The sequence below is a fragment of the Anopheles funestus genome, chromosome 2RL, assembly GCF_943734845.2.
Source record: "Anopheles funestus chromosome 2RL, idAnoFuneDA-416_04, whole genome shotgun sequence".
In the NCBI taxonomy this organism is placed as follows: domain Eukaryota; kingdom Metazoa; phylum Arthropoda; class Insecta; order Diptera; family Culicidae; genus Anopheles; species Anopheles funestus.
The window spans coordinates 18060319-18082520 of NC_064598.1; the positions used below are offsets into that span (position 1 = coordinate 18060319).

Consider the following 22202-nt stretch of genomic DNA (forward strand, 5'->3'; position numbering starts at 1 on the left):
CAGGGCGCCACAGATGGCCGCAGGGCATTGAATGAGGCCACTGCACGATGACCAGACCATCAGGTTTGCTGACGTTCTTCCAGAGGTGAAAATTAATGCACAAAAGACTGCACATTTACCATTTAAATCAACAGATCGCTTGTGTGTGTGTGTGAGAAGTCAAGTGTGATTAGAAGTCTAGTTTATAGTTAAGCAATGGAACAGACATACGTGATCGATCAGTCTTCATTGTCGGTTCGTGTGTGTGTCCGAGATGAAGCTGCCTCTGAACCAACAGCCCTTGTTGCTGTTAGGATTACTCGTGCTTTGGGCTTCCTTCTTGCAGGCAAGCAACAATGATACCGAAACTGTTGACATTATTTCCAAGCATGGCCGCTCGAAACGTACGCTAGTGTACACGTTCAACAGTTGCTCTGGGGTAAGAAATGAAAGCGATATTAATTTTAAAATCCATTTAACATAGTTTTACTTTTGTTTTAGATCTTAATTGCTCTATCCATTCCACTTCTGATTACCGGGCGGAACATTTTCATGTCGTACAACTTTGAAGCGAACTACAACATGCCCACGGACAGTACAGACTTTACGCAGGGCATCCTGAAGAAGGGTGACAACGAGCAGATACATGAAGCTGAAGCAAGGAAGGTACGCGAAACTTCACGTATGATAGCTTCCGCACCGAAACGTTCTAGCTTAAGCAGGAAAAAGTTCTACCGCACAATCGAGCTAAACTTGCAACGATACGGATTCGCCGGAAAGCGGTGCATCTTGAGGATGATTTGTGATTTGGCGGATACACCACTACATCACGAGAACGGTGTGTTGGGTGATGTGTTGCAGTTGATATTTACGTAAGGAAAGCTACACGGATGGAAGGAACGATCAGTTTTATGATATGTTTTGAATTTCTTTTCCAGTCCATCCCTATCGCAGGATGAGAATCTACCGAGTGAGTTTACGCGAGCAGAACAATTAGGACGGGAGGAAAGAAATTGCAACAAATATCGTGCCCACTGTCCGGCAAGCCCAATCGATCTGGTAACGATTGTTTTGGCACATTAAATAGAACAGAGAACGAATGACATAGGTGCAATACGATTGACTGTTTTACAAATAAAGTTAAGAGTTTTAATGAAACATAATTGAAAAGTTCGAAACAAATAAATCCTTTGAATTTGTTCTCGCATACTGAGGGTTGGGCCTATTCTCACTAATTATGCACCATATGTCTTCCAAAATAATCTTCATGACCGAATCGTTTATGTACAATTTTTAAATGATTTGTTTCTAGTTTTTAAAAATAAATTCATATCACAATCCATCATAAATTAGATGACAAAAAAAGCTATTAAGCTTTGGGTTTGTTCGGTAACAAGCAGCCAGAACTTGGTTATTCGTATAATCAACTTAAGGGTCTTTTTATAATTAGCAATCTTATTGTAACCATAAATTAATAATTCATATAAACACTAATCCTGTAGCCGACACACATTCTTATTTTCAACGATTAAGCACTTTATCACTTTGGTTGTTTACGGATGTTTAAAAACTTATCACGCGTCTAAAGAGTTAACGATAGTGGTAAAATTAACACCTACTTGGGCGATGATAAATTCCCTGCAACGTCCATCATCCTCCAGGTGTTGACGAGAATTGACCGAGTTTTACGATCGCATGATCTGGGTCAGGGGCCGATAAGCGCTTCTCATCGGGGAATTGGGTTATTATTAAACAGTAAAGAAACACATTACATTTTTCTCTTCTTGGGTTAACGACCTATAAGGTCTTGCCGGCCATTCCTGGCTTACTAGATTTATTTTTACTACGTAGCCGGTCTATGCTACACGATCCGGATGGGATGTGATACCCGGCCCTGTTGTGTGGAACTGGCGCCGTTTATCAGAATTCAAAATTTCAAGTATCTATGCAGTCGTACGAATGTTCGTTTTAAGCAATTTTCACTTACTGAGTATTACAAATACTTCTTCTCTTATTATAAATAAAAAAAATGTCTATTACAGCGGTCAATGCTCTTACTTCATCGTTCTACGCGCTCCAAAACTGGAGCATTACCAATATTCATTGCCGAAATCACGCCGAGTCAGTACAAAAAGTGACAAAATTATCATTGTTTTCTTCCTCACCGATACGTCTCACCCTTTTGTGAAATGTTTTACATATGTACGAAAATAATGTGACATGAAATCGGTAATACTCTTCCGTAATGTATCTCACTTATTTGGGCGTTTATTTCACTGTGCTCCGTTGAACCGTAAAGAGGTGGCCTAGGTTATCACAAATGCAGCCCAAATGCATTATTGTCACGTGCCTAACGATTGTATGGTCAGCAGAAGTGTTGTGTGGAGAAGTAGAAAATCGTCACAAACGAACATTGGTCTTCACATCGGACAGTGCCACCGGGGTAAGTGCGTGTGGACTCCTTTTATTTTTCGCAAGATTTGTACTTCATTCAACTAATCGTATTTCAAACGTTTAACAGATCCTAATTGCACTTTCCGTACCGCTGCTTATACCGGATAGAAACATCTTTTTGGCGTACAATTTTGAAGCAAACTATGGAATGCCGGGAAAGGCGAGTGATTTCACGCAAGGTGTGCTAAAGAAGGTGGACAACGATCAGATACATCCGGCACCAGAAGGTGAAACCGAATCGGAACGTACAGTACGTGGCACGGGGACAAGATTTACCCGCAAACAGATGTACCGCACGATCGAACTTAATTTGAACCGGTACGGTTACAATGGAAAAAAGTGCATCCTGCGAATGATTTGCGAGATCGCAACGTATCCGGTACGCGATGCAAATGGAATGATCGGTGATCTTCTACAGCTTCTGTTTACGTATGTATTTTTTCATTTTAAAATTAACATTACTACATTATTACATTTCTCTATTTTTAATACTTTACAGACCATCGGCATCGAGTTACGAGGAATTGCCGAGCGAGTTCTACACGGCGGAGGAAAAAGGACATCTGGAGAACTGTGCCAAATATGAGAAATACTGTCCAAAAAGTCCACTAGATAAGATAAGCTTAGTTTTATGAAGCAAGTGTTTAAACAATTAAAAATGATATATGAAACAATATTGTACATTATTATTAAGTACGTAACACCGATCATCAATGATAGTTGCTAAAAGTTTTTTATTACACACAAAATAAATAACACACCATCTGTAGTGATATGTTCTCCCTACTTGTATTACCCGAAATATGACTAGTAAACGTTAGGCAGGCAGCACGTGAACCGACCGTTTCCTGCTCATTTTACCTCACTTTCGCATTAGAAAGGCACGCACCTCATCGTGCAACAGCCGCATCGCGTTCGTTTCCGGATCATGCACCCCGGTAAAGATGTCCAGCAGCGAGTGGACACACTCGGCAAAGATACGCTCACAGGGTGCACCACTGCGACCGAGTTGTTCCGCCCGGAAGTATTCGTTATCCCGGTGCTCCGACAATGGTTCCGCCGTGCTCGAGGGACTGTGATGAAGCAGAAAGCATAACGCATAAAATGTACACATCGAACACCAGCTCAACACAGTACAAAACTCACGTAAAAACAATGTGCAGCAGCTCAGCAAAAATACCACCGGTGTGGGTAAACGGTGCCCCTGCTGACTCACACACACTGCGCAAAACACATGGCCGTCCCGGTAAGCCATAGTTTTGGCTTAATGTTTCCATCGCCTTGTACGTCGTCCAACGGGACTGTTCGGCACTGTAACCATCGAGGTGACTCGGATCGATTTCCTTCGCTGCCGGCCACAATCCATTATCCGGTTGCTGTAAAATTTGATCATCCTCTGCATCCTTCCAGTAGCTATCGTCTCCATCATCAAATAATTCATCAGAGATAGCCTCTTGGGAACTTGGGTCCAGAGGATCCTCACGTATCGACACACTATTGGCCACGTACTGCTCGTGTCCACCTGAAACCGGGAGCTCAGTGAGCCTTACAGGAGCATCCAACCCAGAAAGATCTCGCCTCGAAAGTGCCCTCCGACTATCGTTCCAGTTTTCCCACAGCTCTGGCTTTAGATCGTCCACCTTCGTGGGCAGAAAGTATTGGGCCTTCATGACCCATCCACTGGTGATTGATTCCGGTGTGCCGACCGGTATACCAATGCCACTGATAAGTTGATGACGCGTCGGTGCCGTTTCTGGGACAATCAACCAAGGTATGAAGTCAGCCATACCGAGCGAAAGGAAGCCCAAACTGAGAAGATATTGTAGAATTTTATGCATGATAGAACTTGCCGATTCTATTCACAAGCGATTGAACACAACAAATGGTGATCGTTTTCTTCACGATCGACACGCGCGCACACAAAACGTAACCGGAGCAAATGGTTTCAACTGCTGAAGAGTTTCTTCTGCGACGAGAAGACTTTCGTTTGCCTATCTAGCATGTACTTGCCACCCCGGTTAACACTTGCCCGTGACAGATTACACCTCTTCCTTGTGGTATTCGACAACGATTCTTACCTCGGTAGCTTTGTTAGGTCAGCGCATCAAGCTGTCTGCCAATGATGCCAATGATAGTTATGACCTCTTTTGCACTCGAAAAATTGACGACGAAGGCAAGCAGGTAGTGTTAGACGATCGTTTAGCTATTTATATTTTTATTGATCACATATTAAGTGCCGGTAAAGGGTGTTAAACGTTACCAGACCCGTTTTAGAAGTGAAAGTCAACCATTTTTATTATTTGGGTGCGAATGATGACGTTGGTGCGTGTAGATCATGCACACCGGAGAACATGTCCAGCAGCGAAGTGGAACACTCGTAGAATATAGTGGCACAGGGTGCTCCAGATAGACCTAGCTGCTCCGCACGGAAGTACTCGTTGTCTCGATGCTCGGAAACTGGTTCGTTTGTGGTCGAGGGACTGTGTTGAGAATGGAAGAAAGAGTAGAGTTTGTTTGTAATAGAATAACTCGAACGTATCGATAGCTTTACGTCTCGGAGACAGTATACATTTCCTTTCCTTAACGAATTCTTGGGGAAATCATCACTAGACACCTCGACGTATAATACTGAAGAAAGACTTCATTCCGACGAGAATGAAGAAAGGTGACGTGGGATACCATATTTGGGACATGGCTTCTACCGGTCTCCAACTTGTTGTACTCCGACATAGACGTCATTGAACTTACATGTGATTACGTGAATGATCAAGTAACAGTTTGCCGAGGACTCTAAGCATAATAGAACACGACTCGAACATCACTTTAGGGATGTCAATCTTAAGGTGGAAGAGAAATGTTTCTACCTTAGTACGATCGCTTGTTTGGATTAGAATGTAGCTCATGCTCTATCAAACAACGGAATGCTTCACAAGAGGTTATGGAGGTCGTTAAAACTTTGCCATTGCCATAATAGCCGCGCAGAATACAAATCTTCGAAGAGAAAAGAAGATCATGTTCTACTGTAGGCCATAAGGATCCAGAGACTCTAACTCTATGTCATGAAATGCTACACAGGCCTTGTCGGCGTGACTGACGGACGTACAAGGCTAATGTAGTTATCTTAAATCTCACTTACTGTTCATCCACCTTATACTACCCATTAGTTTGACTCACCTAAGCATGATATGTAGCAGCTCCGCAAATACTCCTCCCGTGTGCGTAAATTGTGTCCCGGCAGCTTCACAAATACTCCGCAGCATGCAAGCCCTTCCACCGTACCCATATCCACTGCTCAGTCCTTCAATAGCTTTATATACTGTCCATCGTCCGTTGGGCATATTGTAACTTTCCGGATAGCCATTCGCACTATCTTGCTCTTCTTTCTTAGGAGCATCCTTCTCTTTTGACTCCTCCACTTTTTGCGGATCAGGATCAATATCACGCTCTACCTCTTCACCATAGTAATCATCGTCATCCTCTACCAGGTTGCTTGACACATCTCGCTGTGGTAGTGGTTCCACGCGAATACGCACATTATCCACCTCGTAATGTTCGATCGATCGGCGCATTCGATCCGGCAATGCACGGCGGCTCTCGTTCCAATTCTCCAAATTGATCGGTTCGTAGTTCTCTGGCACCGTAGGTAAATAGTACTGTGCCTTCAACACCCAACCAAACACGACCGAATGGGGAATTTCTTGCACCGGCACACCAATACCTACGATCAGCTGATGTCGAGTTGGAGCCGTCGGTGGATAGATCAGGAGTGGTTTACCGCGAAATAATATACGCCCTTCCTCTGCCTGACCTGCTGTATTGCCATTTCGGTGTGTTGTGTTCTGAGATTCTGAGGTGGATAGCATTAAAAAAGGCACCACCGAACACCAAGACAGCCAGTGCTTCATGTTTGAATTCCGAAAGCAAACTGTTGTTCTTTCAATACGTCCCGTCAGATGATTCTGGCTCCATAATGAATGTGGCTTTGAGACAGAGTGAAATTAGTCTAATTAATTTCGTCACAGTTGAAAAGTTTTAACACCTTTCACTCGTCTATTCATCCCTAGCGCTATACCTTGAGTATGGGAGAGTGTCACGTTTAAAATAGTGACCAGCACCTTCAGCATGGTAAGCTTGCTGACATATTTTCATTTAAATTATGTCAATGAATTAGTTCTCAAAATCGTAAGCAAACGTTCCTTAAGTTTTTCGTATCACAACCGCAAACTATTTGGTGACATCAGAGGAATTTCTATATTAATGAGAAGAAGTGTTGTTCGGAAGTTGTATTTGTAGATTTATGCAACGATTAGATGAAATAGATTGTTTTTATTCTAACGAAAAACTGACAGCCCTTAGGGGATCCTTTGGGCACTCTGTTTGGTACGATCCACAGGAACCATCACTCCCTGACAGCTCTGCCATTAGATATTCCTTCGGTAATGATTCATCCATCGACGTGGATGGACTGGAAAGAGTTTGAAAATAGAAAAGAAAGATCAATTTTCAGTATGATCTGCGAAAGATATGTATTTCCTTTAACTGAAGCGGGAAAATTAACCTCAAGAGAATTTGAACCATATCACCGACAACTCCATTCGTTTCGTTAAAAGGATGCAACGCAGCTTCGCAGATCATTCGCAATAGACATTTCCTTCCGTAGAAGTGTTGGCTAAGTATGGAAGAACAAAAATCATCCACGTTACTAACATTCCACACTTAAGTAGTGAGCTTTTAGCTTTTTTTGTGAACAAACCTCTGAAGGTAATTTTGAATCATTTTATAAATCTGTCTTCGTGTAACTTGTGGTGTAGTTATCGATCTTTTCACTTCGTTTGCGCTTCGTTTCCTAATACCGTACGACTCCACCGGAACTGAAGGGGCTGTCAATGGTTCCACAATGCCTTTTATCTACGAGAAGAAAAACATAAATAGTTCAATCGTTTTCTTTAACATTCACCACTGGTTAGCACTCACGTAGTTAGCAAATCCCTCCGTAAAAATATTTGCGTCTGCTGGATTGTTATAGTTGCCTTCGAAATTGTACGACATAAAGATGTTTCTACTCGGTATGCCGAGTGGGATCGCCAGGGCAAAGATAATCTAAAATAATGCAATGTATCGTAAATCGTTTACATAAGCACACCGCCACAAAGGAACTATTTAAACGTACACCCATGGCTGCATTAACCGGGAATACAATACGCTTTTGACGACTCTTGACAACATCGTCCCGTGGTTGATCATTTTTAACACAATCAGACTGTACAACAACGATCGCCAGTACGATCAACATCACAAAGGAACGTGCCACGATAATCATGTTGTGCTGTAGCTCAAAGCAAGACTAAAGAAGGGAAATGTTTTCGGGCTCGGACAGAAACAGAAACAACGGTGAATTTGTGGTGTGATCCAAAACACTAATTTAATTAACCAAACGGTTTGAGTGTAGATCGCGAGCGAAAGATATAAGGAGAGAGCGAAAGAAGAAAAAAACTAGGTCAATCTGTGGATCTACAGAACGGTTGATACAAATCCAAGCAGATCCGTTCTACAATATGCTCGATACCGTTGACAGCCCTCTAGCGGTCCTTTGGACTCTGCCTCATAGTATGCATTTGGTAGAGCTTCGCGTCTGGATGTGGATGGTCTGAAATTGAATTGAAATGTAAATTTTTCTTTTAAAATCTGGCTTTCCACTATTACCATTACCTTGAACTTGAATGTTTACCTGAAAATCACACTTAACACATCTCCTAACACTCCATTATGTTCGTGGAGTGGAAGTTCGGACACTTCGCAGATCAGACGCTCCATGCAGCCGGTTCCATTAAATCCGTACAAATCCATCCGTTCCTCGAGCTGATCGTAGAAATAAGTGCGACTAAACCCGGGCTGCATTTCCCTTCGTCGTCGACGGTTCGTTTCGATTGCCTTGGTGAGGTTAAATTTGCTGTCCTTAAAGCGCTGATACCAAAGAAAGTATTGCGTTTCGTTTGACGGTACGCCGTAGTTTGCTTCGAAATTGTGCGACAGATAAATGTTGCGTCCTGGCACTAGTAGCGGTATGGCAATGGCAAGTAGATACTTGAGTAACAAAAAAAAATCTCACAATTAACGGAACAACTACAAGAAGGGCGTACAAAAGTGGTTACTACTTACACCCATTGAACTTCCACGAGGAAACACTAGAGCGGCACGTTCCTGCCGGTCTAGGGTGAGTGTGGAAGCCACCAGCTGCCAGATAAGTAAGGATAGTAACACAATTACTAACGATTGCCATCGGTAATGTCCCATGGTGAAAAAACTCCAACAAAACAAAAAAAAAACAAACAGAAACGTAAGTGTTTCGTTCGAAAACTTCGATGCAACTGACGTGAGCTACAACATTCCCGAGACACAACGGGGCATGTGTCCAAGAATTTGCATCCGTACCGTTACCTACTGATATGCTAATGAAAGGTGTTAAATATTGCACATTGCACACGAAATTGTGCAAGTGATGCACGGTTAGAAGCTATTCTATATAAAGTGACCAATTATTTCTCAACGGATGTGCAAAAATGTACGCTTTTTTGTTGTTGTTCCTCACAACTTATCGATCAATATGTTGATCAGTGAAGAAAATGTTAAATCGATATATTTTTATTAATCTTTACAATACAATGTTGTTTTCCTATCCATTCGTCACATTTTACAATGTAATAATAAATATAACAAATTGCATGTAGCATAATTTGAATGACATATTGAAATATTTTGATATGCTGCTCATCATTTCATTTTGATTATTTTTACGTATTACGGTTTCTTTTGTAGATTTTTTTTTTATTAATTTTGGGATGGGTTTCATTTTCCGAACCTTTCATGTAATACATTTGTTATGTATAAATGTCTAGTCTTTTGTGCTTGTTTTTTTGTTTGAGTGTTATATAAACATAGGTAAACCAAAAAAAGGTTGTTACACGTCTATCTCCTTCCTAAAGACAAATAATCAATACTAACTGATCTTATTTGATTCACTACCTGTCTGTGCAATATTACTATAATAGAGTAAATATTTGTACTACAAAATAGAAATAGTCTTCCTAAAGCACAACACTTTTGCATGCATTTTGTTCAGCAAATGTTAAACCTTTGCATCTTTCTTATGCTGGGATTGTTTATGCTATGTAAAAGGTAGATAGGAACTTTGTGTCTGTGACTTCATATCATGTTTCAAAGTTATAGAAACATTTAAGGAACATAGTGGTAATTATTAAATTAAAAAAATCGAACTGAAACGTTCAGATGCAACTTTTGAACTTAAGAACATTGAGGCATTGAGGCAGACTTAAGATGTTTCAATGCTCATTCGTTTCTTTTAGCTCCCTTGGAGACACGCTTTTTTCCAGCTTTTTTACATGGACGTGTTGGAGATTCATCCGACTGCTTTTCGCTGGAAAAGAGAAAGAAAAAGATATATTATTTGAGAGAGAGATGGAAAACGGAAATGGATTCAATTTATACACACGGCTTGGGATCCCGCAAATTCGGACAGGTCAGAATTCCATCGGTATAAATCAGATGTTTGCATTTCTTTTCCCTGCAATGAGAGAGAACTCTTACGTTATTTCACTGTTCGTGCATACGTTGTAGCCAAGGCAGTGTAACACTTACTTGTCAATCCCCAGCATAGTACAATATTCACACCCATCCTCCTCAACAATGGGGACACTCAGCTGGTTCCACACGACATGCTTATCCAGGTTATCCAATATGGAATAAGTTGATTTGTACCAACGCATGGAATCTTCTTGTTGAAATGGTTGGTGAACCATCGGCACCGAACCACGGCAAACATCGGGGTTCCATACCAAACAGTTTAAAAGCTTCGACTTCTCCAAAGAACCGTGCGTCAAGTCCTGCCGCATCAAATCGAAGGAATCCTTATGAAGATTGAACATTTTCTTCACAAATTCGTTAAAAACCAGCACGGAGACAATATCAAGGTTCGCAGTTGGGTCCTTTAAAAGTAGCCTTTTAATATTCAGCCCTTTAAATCACACGGAAAAAAACACAGGAGCTATTTAAATAGCGGGACACAGGATACAGGACGCACAAAGAAGACGCAAAAGACGACAGTTTTCAAACGAAACCACAACGAGAGTGAGGGCACATTCGTTCATTGATAAATTTTTGCCGGGTTTTTTCATGAATGAAAAATTTACCGTTGCATATACGGTAGCCTTTTGTTTCCCTTTAAACGGACTATGGGCCAACGTTTTCACACTATCTGGACGAAATAAACTATGGGACTTACATATTTGGTCAAAATGACAAAATATACCAGAAAACATCGCCATGGTGTTATTCTGTATAGGTGATAAATTATAGAATTCCGAAATATCGATGCAACTTATCGAAGATACAGAAAATGTTACAATTAGTACTTGCAAAGACGAAAAGTATACATAAATGTTTTTATTAATTTCCATTTTTCTACAAACAGAATTCTTACTCAGACTGTGCAGCAAAACATATTATGAAGTAAGCTGTAAAATATTTTTCAAATTCTACAAGTAGACACTTAAATCATGCTTTTATTGATTTATTTTCAACAAGCAAATCGGTAATATAAAAAGATGGTCACTTTCACACCATAAAGCTCAGTGTTCGTTCGTCACCTTTGACAACTGTCAAACTGGTGGTACGGGATGAGACCACTGCCTACTTTTCATGCGTTTTGATTTGTACGCGATTGGGGAGGCTGAGCTGCTTGTCATTTCACTGCCACCGAAAAACGAGGTGTAATCGTGCACGCGACCGCTCCGGACCGAATACCGGGAATCCAGAAAGATTTGTGTTCAACTTTTGCTAAAGCCATCATCCACAAAACAGAGGTAAGTTCCGCATAATGGAAACATTCGCTGTGGAAACATAAAATCCGCATTCGCTAATGGGTTGCAGAGTTTTAGGTTAGGATTGTGGCACACCACGGCTTGTCGCGTACGGTGGTGTGGTTCTCGTGTTTTCCAGAACAATTTCATCATTCACTTTACCGGCTGCTGGTGAAATAGCACTGGGTAGGGAAATGTGTTGTGTAATTTAATGGCATTCAATGGAAACATGGTCAAGTTTGTTCCCCAGCGATAAGATGAAATCTTTTTTGGGCTTTGCGATTTATTAGCTTTCATGTACTCTCCGGGTAACAGTACCGGAATAAAGACCTCGTGTGGTCGCGTAATTACGTAACTCCCATCCATTCTAGGCGAAGGGGTACGAAAATGAAGGTGGTGTCATACATTGTTTTCAATGATTCAATATTTAATTTTTGATGTTATTTTTTGGAACACATCAGGTAGAACTTGGCCTCGATAATGTTTTCTAATGTTTTTTTTCTATTTTCTTCTGTAATTATATTCCACCCATGAAAAGCACAACTACCCTGTTGAATACCATCGTAGCCGGCAAGTAAAAAGTTTAGTGTGCGTGTGCTTGAGAACGCTTTGGTTCATGAGATTATTGTTACCCAACTCCCGGTTGCTAAGAGAAATCACTTCCTTACCATGGCAACCAAGGTGTCTGATCAGCAGAAGCTGATGGAAATCATTCTGGAAACGGAACGCGTTGCCGATCGAATTCTGGCCTACAAGCAAGAGCTGGTGGAGCTAGACAAACGGCGTCAGGATACGCGTGAGGCTCTCCGTTTGATAGAGAAACACATTCCCGAGACGCAACAGCGGGTGTGGATAACGATCGGTTCGATGTTGATGAAACAAGACCGTCAAACCGCAGTTGAGTTGTTGCGCAAGGACCAGCAGACGACCGAAGCGGAAATTGAACGGATTCGTATGGAACAAAAGCTGCTGGTTGCGAAGCAACGTGATCTCGAGCACGATCAGCCTTTGCGTGGGTTCGATTTAAAACCGCTGAGCAACGCAGAAATCGCTGGCATACGATCGAATTTACCAGGGTTTTAATGTAAACAAGAAGTTAGAATAAGCCGACGATCCGTTTGATCTCACTGTATTAATGTATCTCAGAATGTTCGGTTGTGGAATAAAGATGAACCCCTTTACCATGACGATTGCTGCTTCAGTTAATTGTTTGCTTTATTTCCTTCCAGAAATGTTCCGCTTGCCAACAGTGTTACGTGTTACTGCCGCACGACAGGTCGCCTTCAGTCGAGGCTACGCTAAGGATGTTCGCTTTGGACCGGAAGTGCGTGCCCTGATGCTGCAGGGTGTGGATGTGCTAGCCGATGCTGTGGCCGTTACGATGGGACCAAAGGTGAGTAGAAATGAGAAGTCCGAGTGTGATAAGAACCATCACTAGCTCTTGTAGCCGCTGTTGCACTGATAATCGTGGTTGCCCTCATTATGTGCACTTGTTTATTGCTAACGCATCCTAACGTCGTTCATTTCTGCTCTAGGGCCGCAACGTCATACTGGAACAAAGCTGGGGTTCACCAAAAATCACCAAAGACGGTGTGACGGTGGCGAAGGGAATCGAGCTGAAGTGTAAGTTCCAGAACATCGGTGCCAAGCTGGTGCAGGATGTGGCGAACAACACAAACGAGGAAGCCGGTGACGGTACCACGACCGCAACCGTGCTGGCCCGTGCCATCGCGAAGGAAGGCTTCGAGAAGATCTCCAAGGGTGCAAATCCGATCGAGATTCGGCGCGGTGTAATGCTGGCCGTCGACACCGTGAAGGAGCATCTGAAGACGCTTTCGCGTAAGGTAAACACCCCGGAAGAGATCGCCCAGGTAGCAACGATTTCGGCAAACGGTGATCGTGCGATCGGCGATCTGATCAGTGAGGCAATGAAGCGCGTCGGAAAGGAGGGTGTTATCACGGTAAAGGACGGCAAGACGCTGAACGATGAGCTGGAGGTGATCGAAGGTATGAAGTTCGACCGTGGCTATATTTCGCCGTACTTCATCAACTCCAGCAAGGGCGCGAAGGTTGAATTTCAAGATGCGCTCGTGCTGTTTTCGGAGAAGAAAATCTCAACCGTTCAGTCCATCATACCGGCACTCGAGATGGCAAATCAGCAGCGCAAACCGCTCGTTATCATCGCGGAAGATGTGGATGGTGAAGCACTCAGCACGCTGGTTGTGAACCGGTTGAAGATTGGCCTGCAAGTGGCAGCGGTAAAGGCTCCCGGTTTCGGTGACAACCGCAAATCGACGCTCTCCGACATGGCCATCAGCACCGGTGGTATTGTGTTCGGTGATGATGCAAATCTGGTGAAGCTGGAGGATGTGCAGCTGTCCGATCTGGGACAGGTGGGAGAGATCACGATCACAAAGGACGATTGTCTGTTGCTGAAGGGACGCGGAAAGCAGGATGATGTAAACCGCCGTGCAGAACAGATCCGTGACCAGATCGCGGAAACGACATCCGAGTACGAGAAGGAAAAGCTGCAGGAGCGCTTGGCTCGGCTATCGTCGGGTGTTGCCGTACTGAAGGTTGGTGGTTCCAGTGAGGTAGAGGTTAACGAAAAGAAGGATCGTGTGAATGATGCACTGTGTGCGACCCGTGCCGCCGTCGAGGAAGGTATTGTGCCCGGTGGTGGTACCGCGCTGATCCGTTGCGCACCTGCACTGGCCAAGCTGAAGGGTGCCAACGAGGACCAGAACACGGGCATCGAGATTGTGCGTCGTGCGCTACGCATGCCGTGCACACAGATCGCCAAGAATGCCGGCGTCGATGGATCGGTAGTGGTGGCGAAGGTGGAAGAACTGCAGGGTGACTTCGGATACGATGCGCTCAACAACGAGTACGTTAACATGATCGAGAAGGGCATCATCGATCCGACGAAGGTCGTCCGGACGGCACTTTCCGATGCGTCCGGTGTAGCGTCACTGCTTACAACGGCCGAAGCCGTCGTGACGGAGATCCCGAAGGAGGAACCGGCTAATCCCATGGGCGGAATGGGCGGCATGGGTGGTATGGGTGGCATGGGAGGAATGGGTGGTATGATGTAAGATAATTATTCGGGCGAAATAGCGTGAAGCTGTGTGGAAAGATGCTCCCAATGACTATAGCACCGATTCTCAGATGAAAGTCCTAGCAAACTAACACCCAAGAATCGGATGCAAATCTACAACCATTGCACTGAAGTTTCTTTCCTGTACACCTTCACGGTTAATGGCAAGCTTAATGCATTTATTGTTTTAAACACGACAAATCATCCTTTTCCCCCCACTGTACACCGCCACCCCACCACCGTCGTAGTTCGAGAGCGAAATTCGTAACGCCAGAATGTGTATTTCCAAATGATCGGCGTATTCTCATCACGCTCGAACACGTTACGTTAGTGTTAGCCTTCCCGGGCTTTTACTGCTTTAGGTAGGGAGTGTTGAGTAAAGTTTGTTTTAAATTAAAACACATTCGCGTCACGTCAAAGACGCATGTAGAGAAAAAAAAACGAATGCTATCGGTAGATCGATAACATTCATTCGTCGTGTTATAACAAGCATAGCGAATGCAACATAACGAACAATATTTAGAATTATAGGTCGCGTTCGTGTGGAAGAGAGGAGTATAGAAATTCGGTAGAGTTTTTTTCCTCGCAAAGGAATGGTTAGGTTAAGCGGAAACAGAAAGTTGCCACCGGAAAGCGTGCGAAGTGCGTTTGTCCTGCAGTCACACAAACATTACACAAACTGATCAAGTGAACGATCATATTAGTCTGTAAGAGAGGAAGCTATATGTTTACCCTTGACTTTCAATACAGTCACTGGACGATAAAGATGAACTATGAGCTGTAGTTAAGTATAGTTGGTGTTGAGTGCGTATAGTAGTGATAGACCACATCATTCTAGTAATTTGTAGATTATCAATGTTTCTTTTCGGTTATCTGTTTCCCTCCCTTGTTTACTCTGTTTATAAGAACGCTGTGTTTCTTGCTCCACACAAAACTTGTCTGGCAACACATGTAGAACAACATTCTTTGAATGAGCATTTCTCTTTCTTATAGCTTTTGTTTCCAAAATAAGGATTAGGGTAACAGAGTAGTGTATTGCGTTACTTCCGTACTGCAATAGGAAATCAATGCACTGATCAGCAGTGAGGAACGGAATCAAATCCAAAAAGCTCGCATACATCTCAGTTAATAAGGTAGGCTCTTTGTAGGTTGGTCACTTAAACCTGTAAAAAGCAACAAATTTCTTCCGTTCATGATTAGTTCATTTAAGGTTTGTTGAAATCATACACCTAAACACGATGAGTCGAATCGCTAAGTGTTATTCGCGTACTGCCAAATTTCAAGACCGTGGGACAAAATGATTTCGATAGTTGTAATTATTTGTTTCGAATGTTTCAATTGTCCCCGATTTGCTGGTATGGCAGCGGAGAAAACACGTGCAAGTAATCGTTTTTCGCAAGGAAACATTACAGTTGAAATACACGGTTAATTACAATTTTCTTAACAAAACCCAATAAGATGGTGTTAATGCTTTAGTTGAGAAAATCATGGTCATTCTTAAAAAAAGGAATTTTTAATTGGAATTTAAATTTGCCCCAGTTCAGGTAACGTGTTTGTGGGTGTTATTTTGGATCGGCTTTTGACAGCTTTGAATGCGATACGTTACATCGTGTCGACATAAAACCCACGAAACGATTACCATTTCGGAAAATCAGATACGTTACACGCATTTCTTTTTTCTTTGGAAGCATTACTTTGGCGTTATTGTATACGATAAGGGCATTGTTTTTATGGTTATCCATTTAGGATTGAGTTATTTTTTCATCTCATATTATCCCACGCTACACTTGATCCAATGATGCAATCTAATTGAAGTTTACATTTTCTAAAGCTATAAGGTAGCTCTACAAGAAAAAATGATTCATTTCCAATATGGAATTTTCTTGTTTCAGCAAAATGGTACCACAAATTAATTTAAAGCTTCTAAAACTCGAACGCTTACCAGTTTTTCAAAATAATTTGACAACGTTATTTAACCTGCCGAACAGTGTGTTATTTGACGCCCGCGCATGACAGCAGGTTGTTGCTTGGGTAGTTGAGGTGGGTCGCGTGTGTGGGTGTGTGAGTGTGTTCGCCGCCGATGATGATGATGGCTGTTTCTTCTTTACCATCGTTGTCCAAGAAGCAGAGAAGGCTGTGACGGAATGAACGTCGTACTTTGAGGGACCGTTCCCATTGTTTCTCTTGTGACTACGGGCTGCAAAAAGACGAATTTCAGTGCATGTGAGGAAGATAGTGTGTAAGCATTGTTTGTGGAATGAAATTTCGTTCAGTTCGCGTTGTTTAACAGCAAGTACGCGACGGTAAAGAACGACGTGTGAACTCCGCGAGAGAGTGACGATAATCATCATCGTAGCCGTTGTCCAAGTTGCATGGCGACGAGGATTTCTTTTCTTCTTATTTGGTTTGCTGCTGAAACAAGTCTGATCGGGGTTTTGTGCGTATGTTTACGAGGGTGGTGCTAAAACAGTGAACGGGGTTCCGTTTTCCATTGTTCCTTGCCGACGTTACATGCCCCGCATACATTGCTCACACCTTATCCTGTTGATTCGCGAGGAATGCGTTCGTGGTCAAACGCCGTTCCCGTGTCGTACGTATGTTTGCGTAGCGTGGTGTGCGTGCAGTGTCGAAAGTTGCTCGTTCGCGCGCTTGTGTTGGTATGTCCGTTTTCTTAAGAGACGGCAGCAGCCACCAGAATCCGTTGGAATCCGATCTTCATCTACGGATTGCGTGTATGAGCGCATGTGTGTGTGTGTGTGTGTGTGCGGGGTTGGTTGGTTTATTAGTGGAAACGTAGGGCCAGTGGAAAGTAGTGGACAGTCGCATAAAATCAGTTAATGTGTATGACATGATGGTGGTGTAAAGAAACGCACCAGCGGGGGAGAACGATAAAAGTGAAGTGCGTGTGGCGACATCAATATTGAAGAAGGCTCGTATGTGACACCCCCTAGTAGCTGAAGCTAATGATCCCCCGCCCGCGTGCGTGAGAGGGTGGTGAGCTAGAGCGTGATGGGAAAGCAGGAGATGACGATGATGATGACAGTTAGCAAGCACGTCTTTGGTTGAAAAGGAACGCGCAAGGGTTAGAGAGCACAGGAACCCCCCCGTCGCGCCATCATCTATTTCTCCTCAGCTCTCCAGAGTGGTGTGCGTGTTTGTGCGTTTTCACAGAAGTAGTGAGCGTGTGGGGCTTGTTTTCTCATGAAATGAAGAAAAAAAAATTGAACGGGGGCGATGCCGTGTCAGTCACTTCATCCTTTTCAGTTGTAGCATACTTTGATTTACGGGGTAAAAAAACGACTCCTCACAGCGAAACATGTTTTCGGCCGAATTGAACCAACTGTGGGCAGTGTTGAAGGCGTTTTTACATAGCAAAAGTAAGCATAAATGCCCCATCAAAGTAGCAGGTGCGCGTTTTCTCACGCGGTAATGCTACTGGTGAGTGTGATCCGTCAAAGTGAAGTGAATCGCGTCACCGTGTCTCGGGCCGAGTTGAAAATGATTTTACTAAACGAAGCAAAGAATGGTTTCAAAACGCATTAAACTGTGTGTGTTTTTTCTGTTGTTACTTCCACGAGTGCCCAATTACTGATCCGGTTAATCGCGCACCAACAAAACACACAGCCACACAACTAGCACACCTTTAGTGGCAACATTTCATACGAAAGATCATCGAAATTAACGCCCGTTACAGTCGTCCATGTTTTTCGCGTGAAGATGGTGTGAGATCTCGCACGGTTTCGATTGATACATATACATAGTCCATTGCCGAGATTTAGCTTTATTATCGGCAAAGGGCTAGTTGTTTCGGTTCAATAATTTCACTCGCTAAAGTAGTACAGATAAGGGTGAGGGAACGCGTGAGATGCTTTCCTTTCATGCGGTTCCACCCTCCCCTCCCGGGTTTGCAGTGGTGTATCAGTTCAGTTGGATGCGTGAAGATTGCACGTGTGTGTGCTGCATGTTTGGAAAGTGTGTGAGAAGTGAAGAACGCTTAGTGAGAATGATCTCACTATACTGGGTGCATGTTGTGATTTGTGTGTTGTTTTTGCTTCCTTCATTATCCATTCGCGACAAATGCGAATGAACGTAATGGAACCAAACGCTATTGCCGTCGAATTGTGCGTATGTGAGGATGGACAAATCAACCTCATCAGCCGCATGGGAGTGTCCAGAGTGAAATTTGAATGGTAAGTGTATTTAACAGCTTTCTTATATACACCCAACAACAATTTGATCGCGCGCCAAACGCTCACGCAAAAATTGGAAATCGCGATACACATTTGTGTGCGTGCGTGTCACAACTGGGAGAACGATACACACCAAAATCAATTTACCTATATTGCATCAAACTTTTTTTTTACTAGTATGCGTTTGCGTGGCGCCATGACGATGAGTGTGACTCTTGTACCCGAATTCAAAACAAGAAGTGAAAGATGACTTTCCCTCACGGGTTGAGTCCGTACCAGCAGGTCGGGATGGCTCACGGGCACATCACGAATCTTTCACCTTTCATTCTCCCATTTTCCCAAACTGTAAAAGCCAACCCACACACACGTTGACTTTTGGTACAATTTCTCTTCTCACGCTTCTCATCTTTCGGATAGTGAGTGGAACGGGGGGTTTTTTATTATTCACTAGCGAGAAAATTTTCATTCACGCGGTTCACGCACTGCTCACTTAGCTCATTACTGTTCTTCAATACAGTTTATCCTTCATTATTTGTTTTGTTAGACACTGGGGAAAATTGCGTGAAACACATAAAGTAACTGAAGAATTCATTTCGCGTTATATTTTCCTTTACCATGAAAGTAACGCATATTCGATCTCATCTTGTGCTTCAATAACAAAAATGTCCTTGCAAAGCTGTACCGGTTGAATCCTTGTTAGTGAGTTCATTTCTTTCTCCCCCCGGCCCCACTGTGGCTGCTGTATGTGTGTGTGTGTTTTCCTTTGATGCGTGGGCGTTACATTTACTGCGCCACCATTTCCACGGTTGGGTTTTGTTTTGTTTGTGGTTTGGTGTTCACTTGAAAATAACCATCAATAACGCTATCAAAAGCGGAAGTATAGAAAAAGCGTCAAAGTTGTCAAAGTTTCATTAGTCTCTGCTTTTTTTTAATGTTTATATTGCCGTTTGTTACTTTTGGGGCCCATCACCATCTCACCATCAACGGAACCAACATCACACACAGATTTCATTCAAATAGTGCTTATAGTGAATCGATTCTCTCACTCTCGTCTTCCCCTTTTAGATATCTCTCACCATCCAGTAAAATCTTCTTGTTTGTTGCTGCCGCTTCCGTTGCTGCTTGTTCCATTTCACTTCCCATTTCACATTGGGTTACTAAAAAAAAAAAGAAAAAAAAACATCGCTGCTCCCTAATGAGGCAAAGTGATATGAGGTTGGTTTTTCGGTTGCGGTTGATTTCATTCACCAGCGATCTCCAGCGAGCCTTCTCATGTTTCTCCCACTTTGTTGTTGTGTGTTACTGCTCCAATAAATTCGCTGACCGCCACTGTCTCGTTACCCCAGCAACCACCACGGTTGCTCATTCCGATGAAGATGGTTAGGACGGCTCCGGGTTGCGATGTAAAATGGTGCCGGCTAACGGACATCCATGTTACCGTCTGTGTTTGTATTTCTGTGTGTGTGTTTTTTTTTGGTTTTCTTTATTATTGCCATGCACTTTACACCCTTGTCCGGGCACGTCTAAAGCAAGTGATTTGATAGGGAGGTTTTTTGTTGTTGTTGTTTCAGTCCACTGAGACACTCCCAATGGCAGTGTTCACCATCGGCAAACGTCGGTATCCTTACTGTAGTGTTAGTATCGCGAAAGAAGGACACCTTTGCCCTATGACATTTGGTTCCTGATTGTCTGGCTTTAGGTGGGGAAGGTCAAGCCATGCTCAGTCATCTCATTAGTCACTTTTCGGGAAGCTTAGGTTCGTTTGTTTTTTTTTTTGTTTTACTTCGTTGAGATCCCATCACCGCCGATCGAAGATATTTGAATGAGTTTGATGGGTTTGATGCATGAACGATGGTCACGTAAATATATATGCCATCCTGCGTGTTGTAGTAGTGTTGGAGAAAGAAAACCCACAAGGCCATCGGTTGTTTTCATTCTTCGCTTGCGCTTATTTACTTGCCTCTCATCTTAATAAGGGATGAAATGTTAGTATATACATGGCAATATATATTTTTGATACGCTTGTGTGGTTTGCCACATTACATGATTAGTGTTGCGCGCACACAACACATCCATGATGCGATCATGCAAGCAAATAGTGTTGGTAGCAGTCGAAACAATAAACAACAACATTCACCGTGTAAAACGCGCGCGTCCGGTAGCAATGGAGCTGTCAGTTTGCTGTCAAAATAATATCCAATCCAGGGCCGTTCGTTCGTTGGTGGAGTCAACATGGCATAACATGGAATGATGATGATTAGAGCACGAAGATTTCGTTAAATTAGAACAACCGTACATATAAAACAAGAGGAAGTATGAATTAGCGATAGTGGATGCGTTCGCTATTTGGCCTTTAGTGGCTGGTAAAACGGGAAACATCGAAATGTTTTGTTGTGATTTGAAATTCTGTTTCGCTAACACATGTTTTTAGAAGGTATTTTAAAAATAATCTTCTTGTTTCCTTTGTTTTTTCACCATTCCGGTTCATCTGTAACGATCTGCTAAAGGTGCTACAAGACGCATCTTGAAGACCACACAACGTGCCATAAGCTCTGTACCAAACTTTGCAAATGAGTAACTGTTTGTTCTGTTCATATTTTCACCTTCCCTCCCTTCTCATTCCACTCTCCTCACGTGGACACATTTTTACACTTTTACTGTCATTCGAGAAACGGGGAAAAAATAAACATAAAATAAAATGCATATCCGTGTCTGACGGTGCCACTGCACTGTCACTGTACGGGAAGATGCTCATTGCTATTTCACTATTTCCAGTGCGTAACATTTGAAGTGCTGTTCCAAGAAACAAGGCACATCTGTCTACCGATGTGACGCTACTGGTTTTTTTTTTTTGTTTTTTGCTTGTTTGTCTGGCAAAGATCACCAATAAAACTGGTCCCAACTGTGCCATGCCGTTGACTAATCGGAAAGAGAGTTTGCATTACTTGTGATTTTTTTTGTTGGAGTATGGATTTTCCAATGATTCGCCTTTTAGTAAGGTGAAGTGAATCGTTCAACTGAAATCATTATTTCCTATGTGCAAAACTGCATTTTTCATCCATGTAACATTTCTATCCATTGCCATTGATTATGTTTCTTGCACTGTAAAAAAAAGATTAATTATGAAGCTTTGATCCCATTTGTGAATACTTCTGATCGATATTGTGTGAACCATCATTCTCATTGGCATGTGAAGTAAAATGTACACTGCTGCTTAGCCTTTGAAAGGGTGCAAAGTGTGTAAAGTAGCACCTTAGAACGCATAAAAACATCATCCATGTAGAGCATCTCTCAGCTTGGAATGAGCACAAATGTCTAAAAATAATATTCTCTGCAGTAACGTGACCTGGAACGGATTAATTACAAATTGCAATTGGTTCGGTTTGCTTTTTGTTGCTCATCGGTACAAAAACGGTTATTATTAACCTGTACAACAACTTATTTACTGTAGTTATGCCTCTCTAGAAGCGTGCTGTCGGTACTAAAGTGATTTTTTTCCATTTCTTTCCCTTTAACTTAACTTCCACTTCCTACAAAGAAGTTATGGGTTGTCTATTATGAGCTACTGAAATACAGAATGTATTTCGGGTGTTACAAAAGCTTCGG

At 42.7% G+C, this 22202-nt stretch overlaps 9 protein-coding genes across 12 annotated transcripts in view; 5 read left to right on the top strand and 4 right to left on the bottom strand.

Annotated features, from left to right (window-relative positions):
- Positions 1 to 66: 66 nt before the first annotated feature.
- Positions 67 to 1845, top strand: LOC125766503 (uncharacterized). The gene is made up of 3 exons (XM_049432530.1): positions 67 to 418; positions 481 to 851; positions 918 to 1845. The coding sequence occupies exons 1-3, from the start codon at positions 254 to 256 to the stop codon at positions 1060 to 1062; spliced, it is 681 nt and encodes a 226-aa protein (XP_049288487.1). The 5' UTR covers positions 67 to 253; the 3' UTR covers positions 1063 to 1845.
- A 112-nt stretch (positions 1846 to 1957) lies between these two features.
- Positions 1958 to 3086, top strand: LOC125766505 (uncharacterized). Of its 2 annotated transcripts, XM_049432533.1 has the most exons (3): positions 1958 to 2422; positions 2501 to 2862; positions 2933 to 3086. In XM_049432533.1, the coding sequence occupies exons 1-3, from the start codon at positions 2300 to 2302 to the stop codon at positions 3066 to 3068; spliced, it is 621 nt and encodes a 206-aa protein (XP_049288490.1). In that variant the 5' UTR covers positions 1958 to 2299; the 3' UTR covers positions 3069 to 3086. The 2 variants fall into 2 exon arrangements, with proteins under 2 accessions (XP_049288490.1, XP_049288489.1); XM_049432532.1 differs by having other exon boundaries at positions 2501 to 3086.
- Positions 3087 to 3295: 209 nt separating this feature from the next.
- LOC125766522 (uncharacterized) lies at positions 3296 to 4549 on the bottom strand. The gene is made up of 2 exons (XM_049432551.1): positions 3580 to 4549; positions 3296 to 3506 (listed from the first exon to the last, which is right to left on the bottom strand). The coding sequence occupies exons 1-2, from the start codon at positions 4269 to 4271 to the stop codon at positions 3296 to 3298; spliced, it is 903 nt and encodes a 300-aa protein (XP_049288508.1). The 5' UTR covers positions 4272 to 4549.
- A 21-nt stretch (positions 4550 to 4570) lies between these two features.
- Positions 4571 to 6731, bottom strand: LOC125766521 (uncharacterized). Its single transcript, XM_049432550.1, has 2 exons — positions 5608 to 6731; positions 4571 to 4913 (listed from the first exon to the last, which is right to left on the bottom strand). Exons 1-2 carry the CDS (start codon positions 6336 to 6338, stop codon positions 4730 to 4732), a joined length of 915 nt encoding a protein of 304 aa, XP_049288507.1. The 5' UTR covers positions 6339 to 6731; the 3' UTR covers positions 4571 to 4729.
- An 81-nt stretch (positions 6732 to 6812) lies between these two features.
- Positions 6813 to 8871, bottom strand: LOC125766508 (uncharacterized). Of its 2 annotated transcripts, XR_007418665.1 has the most exons (4): positions 8593 to 8871; positions 8162 to 8517; positions 7408 to 8080; positions 6813 to 7341 (listed from the first exon to the last, which is right to left on the bottom strand). XR_007418665.1 is itself a non-coding variant. In XM_049432535.1 (3 exons), the coding sequence occupies exons 1-3, from the start codon at positions 8725 to 8727 to the stop codon at positions 7945 to 7947; spliced, it is 627 nt and encodes a 208-aa protein (XP_049288492.1). In that variant the 5' UTR covers positions 8728 to 8871; the 3' UTR covers positions 6813 to 7944. The 2 variants fall into 2 exon arrangements, 1 of the variants encoding a protein (XP_049288492.1); XM_049432535.1 differs by having other exon boundaries at positions 6813 to 8080.
- Positions 8869 to 11060, bottom strand: LOC125766512 (uncharacterized). The gene is made up of 3 exons (XM_049432540.1): positions 10090 to 11060; positions 9944 to 10015; positions 8869 to 9868 (listed from the first exon to the last, which is right to left on the bottom strand). The coding sequence occupies exons 1-3, from the start codon at positions 10374 to 10376 to the stop codon at positions 9781 to 9783; spliced, it is 447 nt and encodes a 148-aa protein (XP_049288497.1). The 5' UTR covers positions 10377 to 11060; the 3' UTR covers positions 8869 to 9780.
- A 123-nt stretch (positions 11061 to 11183) lies between these two features.
- LOC125766477 (heat shock protein 60A-like) lies at positions 11184 to 15863 on the top strand. The gene is made up of 3 exons (XM_049432492.1): positions 11184 to 11312; positions 12539 to 12702; positions 12845 to 15863. Exons 2-3 carry the CDS (start codon positions 12541 to 12543, stop codon positions 14402 to 14404), a joined length of 1722 nt encoding a protein of 573 aa, XP_049288449.1. The 5' UTR covers positions 11184 to 11312; positions 12539 to 12540; the 3' UTR covers positions 14405 to 15863.
- Positions 11197 to 12499, top strand: LOC125766514 (p53 and DNA damage-regulated protein 1). 2 transcript variants are annotated; one of them, XM_049432543.1, is made up of 3 exons: positions 11198 to 11312; positions 11380 to 11495; positions 11848 to 12499. In XM_049432543.1, exon 3 carries the CDS (start codon positions 11979 to 11981, stop codon positions 12390 to 12392), a length of 414 nt encoding a protein of 137 aa, XP_049288500.1. In that variant the 5' UTR covers positions 11198 to 11312; positions 11380 to 11495; positions 11848 to 11978; the 3' UTR covers positions 12393 to 12499. The 2 variants fall into 2 exon arrangements, with proteins under 2 accessions (XP_049288499.1, XP_049288500.1); XM_049432542.1 differs by lacking the exon at positions 11380 to 11495 and having other exon boundaries at positions 11197 to 11312.
- A 515-nt stretch (positions 15864 to 16378) lies between the features above and the next one.
- Positions 16379 to 22202, top strand: part of LOC125766458 (unconventional myosin-IXb-like) — a 57236-nt gene continuing 51412 nt past the window's right edge. The window contains exon 1 of the mRNA XM_049432435.1: positions 16379 to 16645. The gene's annotated coding sequence lies outside the window, so the exon portion shown is untranslated. The remainder of the gene's footprint in view (positions 16646 to 22202) is intronic.

Coding starts and splice junctions, on each gene's coding strand:
- LOC125766514 (XM_049432542.1), top strand. CDS start 11,979: ATGGCAACCAAGGTGTCTGATCAGCAGAAGCTGATGGAAATCATTCTG.
- LOC125766503 (XM_049432530.1), top strand. CDS start 254: ATGAAGCTGCCTCTGAACCAACAGCCCTTGTTGCTGTTAGGATTACTC. Junction 419..480: donor CGTTCAACAGTTGCTCTGGG/GTAAGAAATGAA, acceptor CTTTTGTTTTAG/ATCTTAATTGCTCTATCCAT. Junction 852..917: donor GTGTTGCAGTTGATATTTAC/GTAAGGAAAGCT, acceptor TTTCTTTTCCAG/TCCATCCCTATCGCAGGATG.
- LOC125766477 (XM_049432492.1), top strand. CDS start 12,541: ATGTTCCGCTTGCCAACAGTGTTACGTGTTACTGCCGCACGACAGGTC. Junction 12,703..12,844: donor CCGTTACGATGGGACCAAAG/GTGAGTAGAAAT, acceptor TTTCTGCTCTAG/GGCCGCAACGTCATACTGGA.
- LOC125766522 (XM_049432551.1), bottom strand. CDS start 4,271: ATGCATAAAATTCTACAATATCTTCTCAGTTTGGGCTTCCTTTCGCTC. Junction 3,507..3,579: donor CTGCTGCACATTGTTTTTAC/GTGAGTTTTGTA, acceptor GCTTCATCACAG/TCCCTCGAGCACGGCGGAAC.
- LOC125766512 (XM_049432540.1), bottom strand. CDS start 10,376: ATGTTCAATCTTCATAAGGATTCCTTCGATTTGATGCGGCAGGACTTG. Junction 10,016..10,089: donor ACTATGCTGGGGATTGACAA/GTAAGTGTTACA, acceptor CTCTCATTGCAG/GGAAAAGAAATGCAAACATC. Junction 9,869..9,943: donor AATTTGCGGGATCCCAAGCC/GTGTGTATAAAT, acceptor TCTCTTTTCCAG/CGAAAAGCAGTCGGATGAAT.
- LOC125766508 (XM_049432535.1), bottom strand. CDS start 8,727: ATGGGACATTACCGATGGCAATCGTTAGTAATTGTGTTACTATCCTTA. Junction 8,518..8,592: donor CTCGTGGAAGTTCAATGGGT/GTAAGTAGTAAC, acceptor TTGTTACTCAAG/TATCTACTTGCCATTGCCAT. Junction 8,081..8,161: donor GTGTTAAGTGTGATTTTCAG/GTAAACATTCAA, acceptor ATTCAATTTCAG/ACCATCCACATCCAGACGCG.
- LOC125766521 (XM_049432550.1), bottom strand. CDS start 6,338: ATGAAGCACTGGCTGTCTTGGTGTTCGGTGGTGCCTTTTTTAATGCTA. Junction 4,914..5,607: donor CTGCTACATATCATGCTTAG/GTGAGTCAAACT, acceptor TTCTCAACACAG/TCCCTCGACCACAAACGAAC.
- LOC125766505 (XM_049432532.1), top strand. CDS start 2,300: ATGCAGCCCAAATGCATTATTGTCACGTGCCTAACGATTGTATGGTCA. Junction 2,423..2,500: donor CATCGGACAGTGCCACCGGG/GTAAGTGCGTGT, acceptor AACGTTTAACAG/ATCCTAATTGCACTTTCCGT.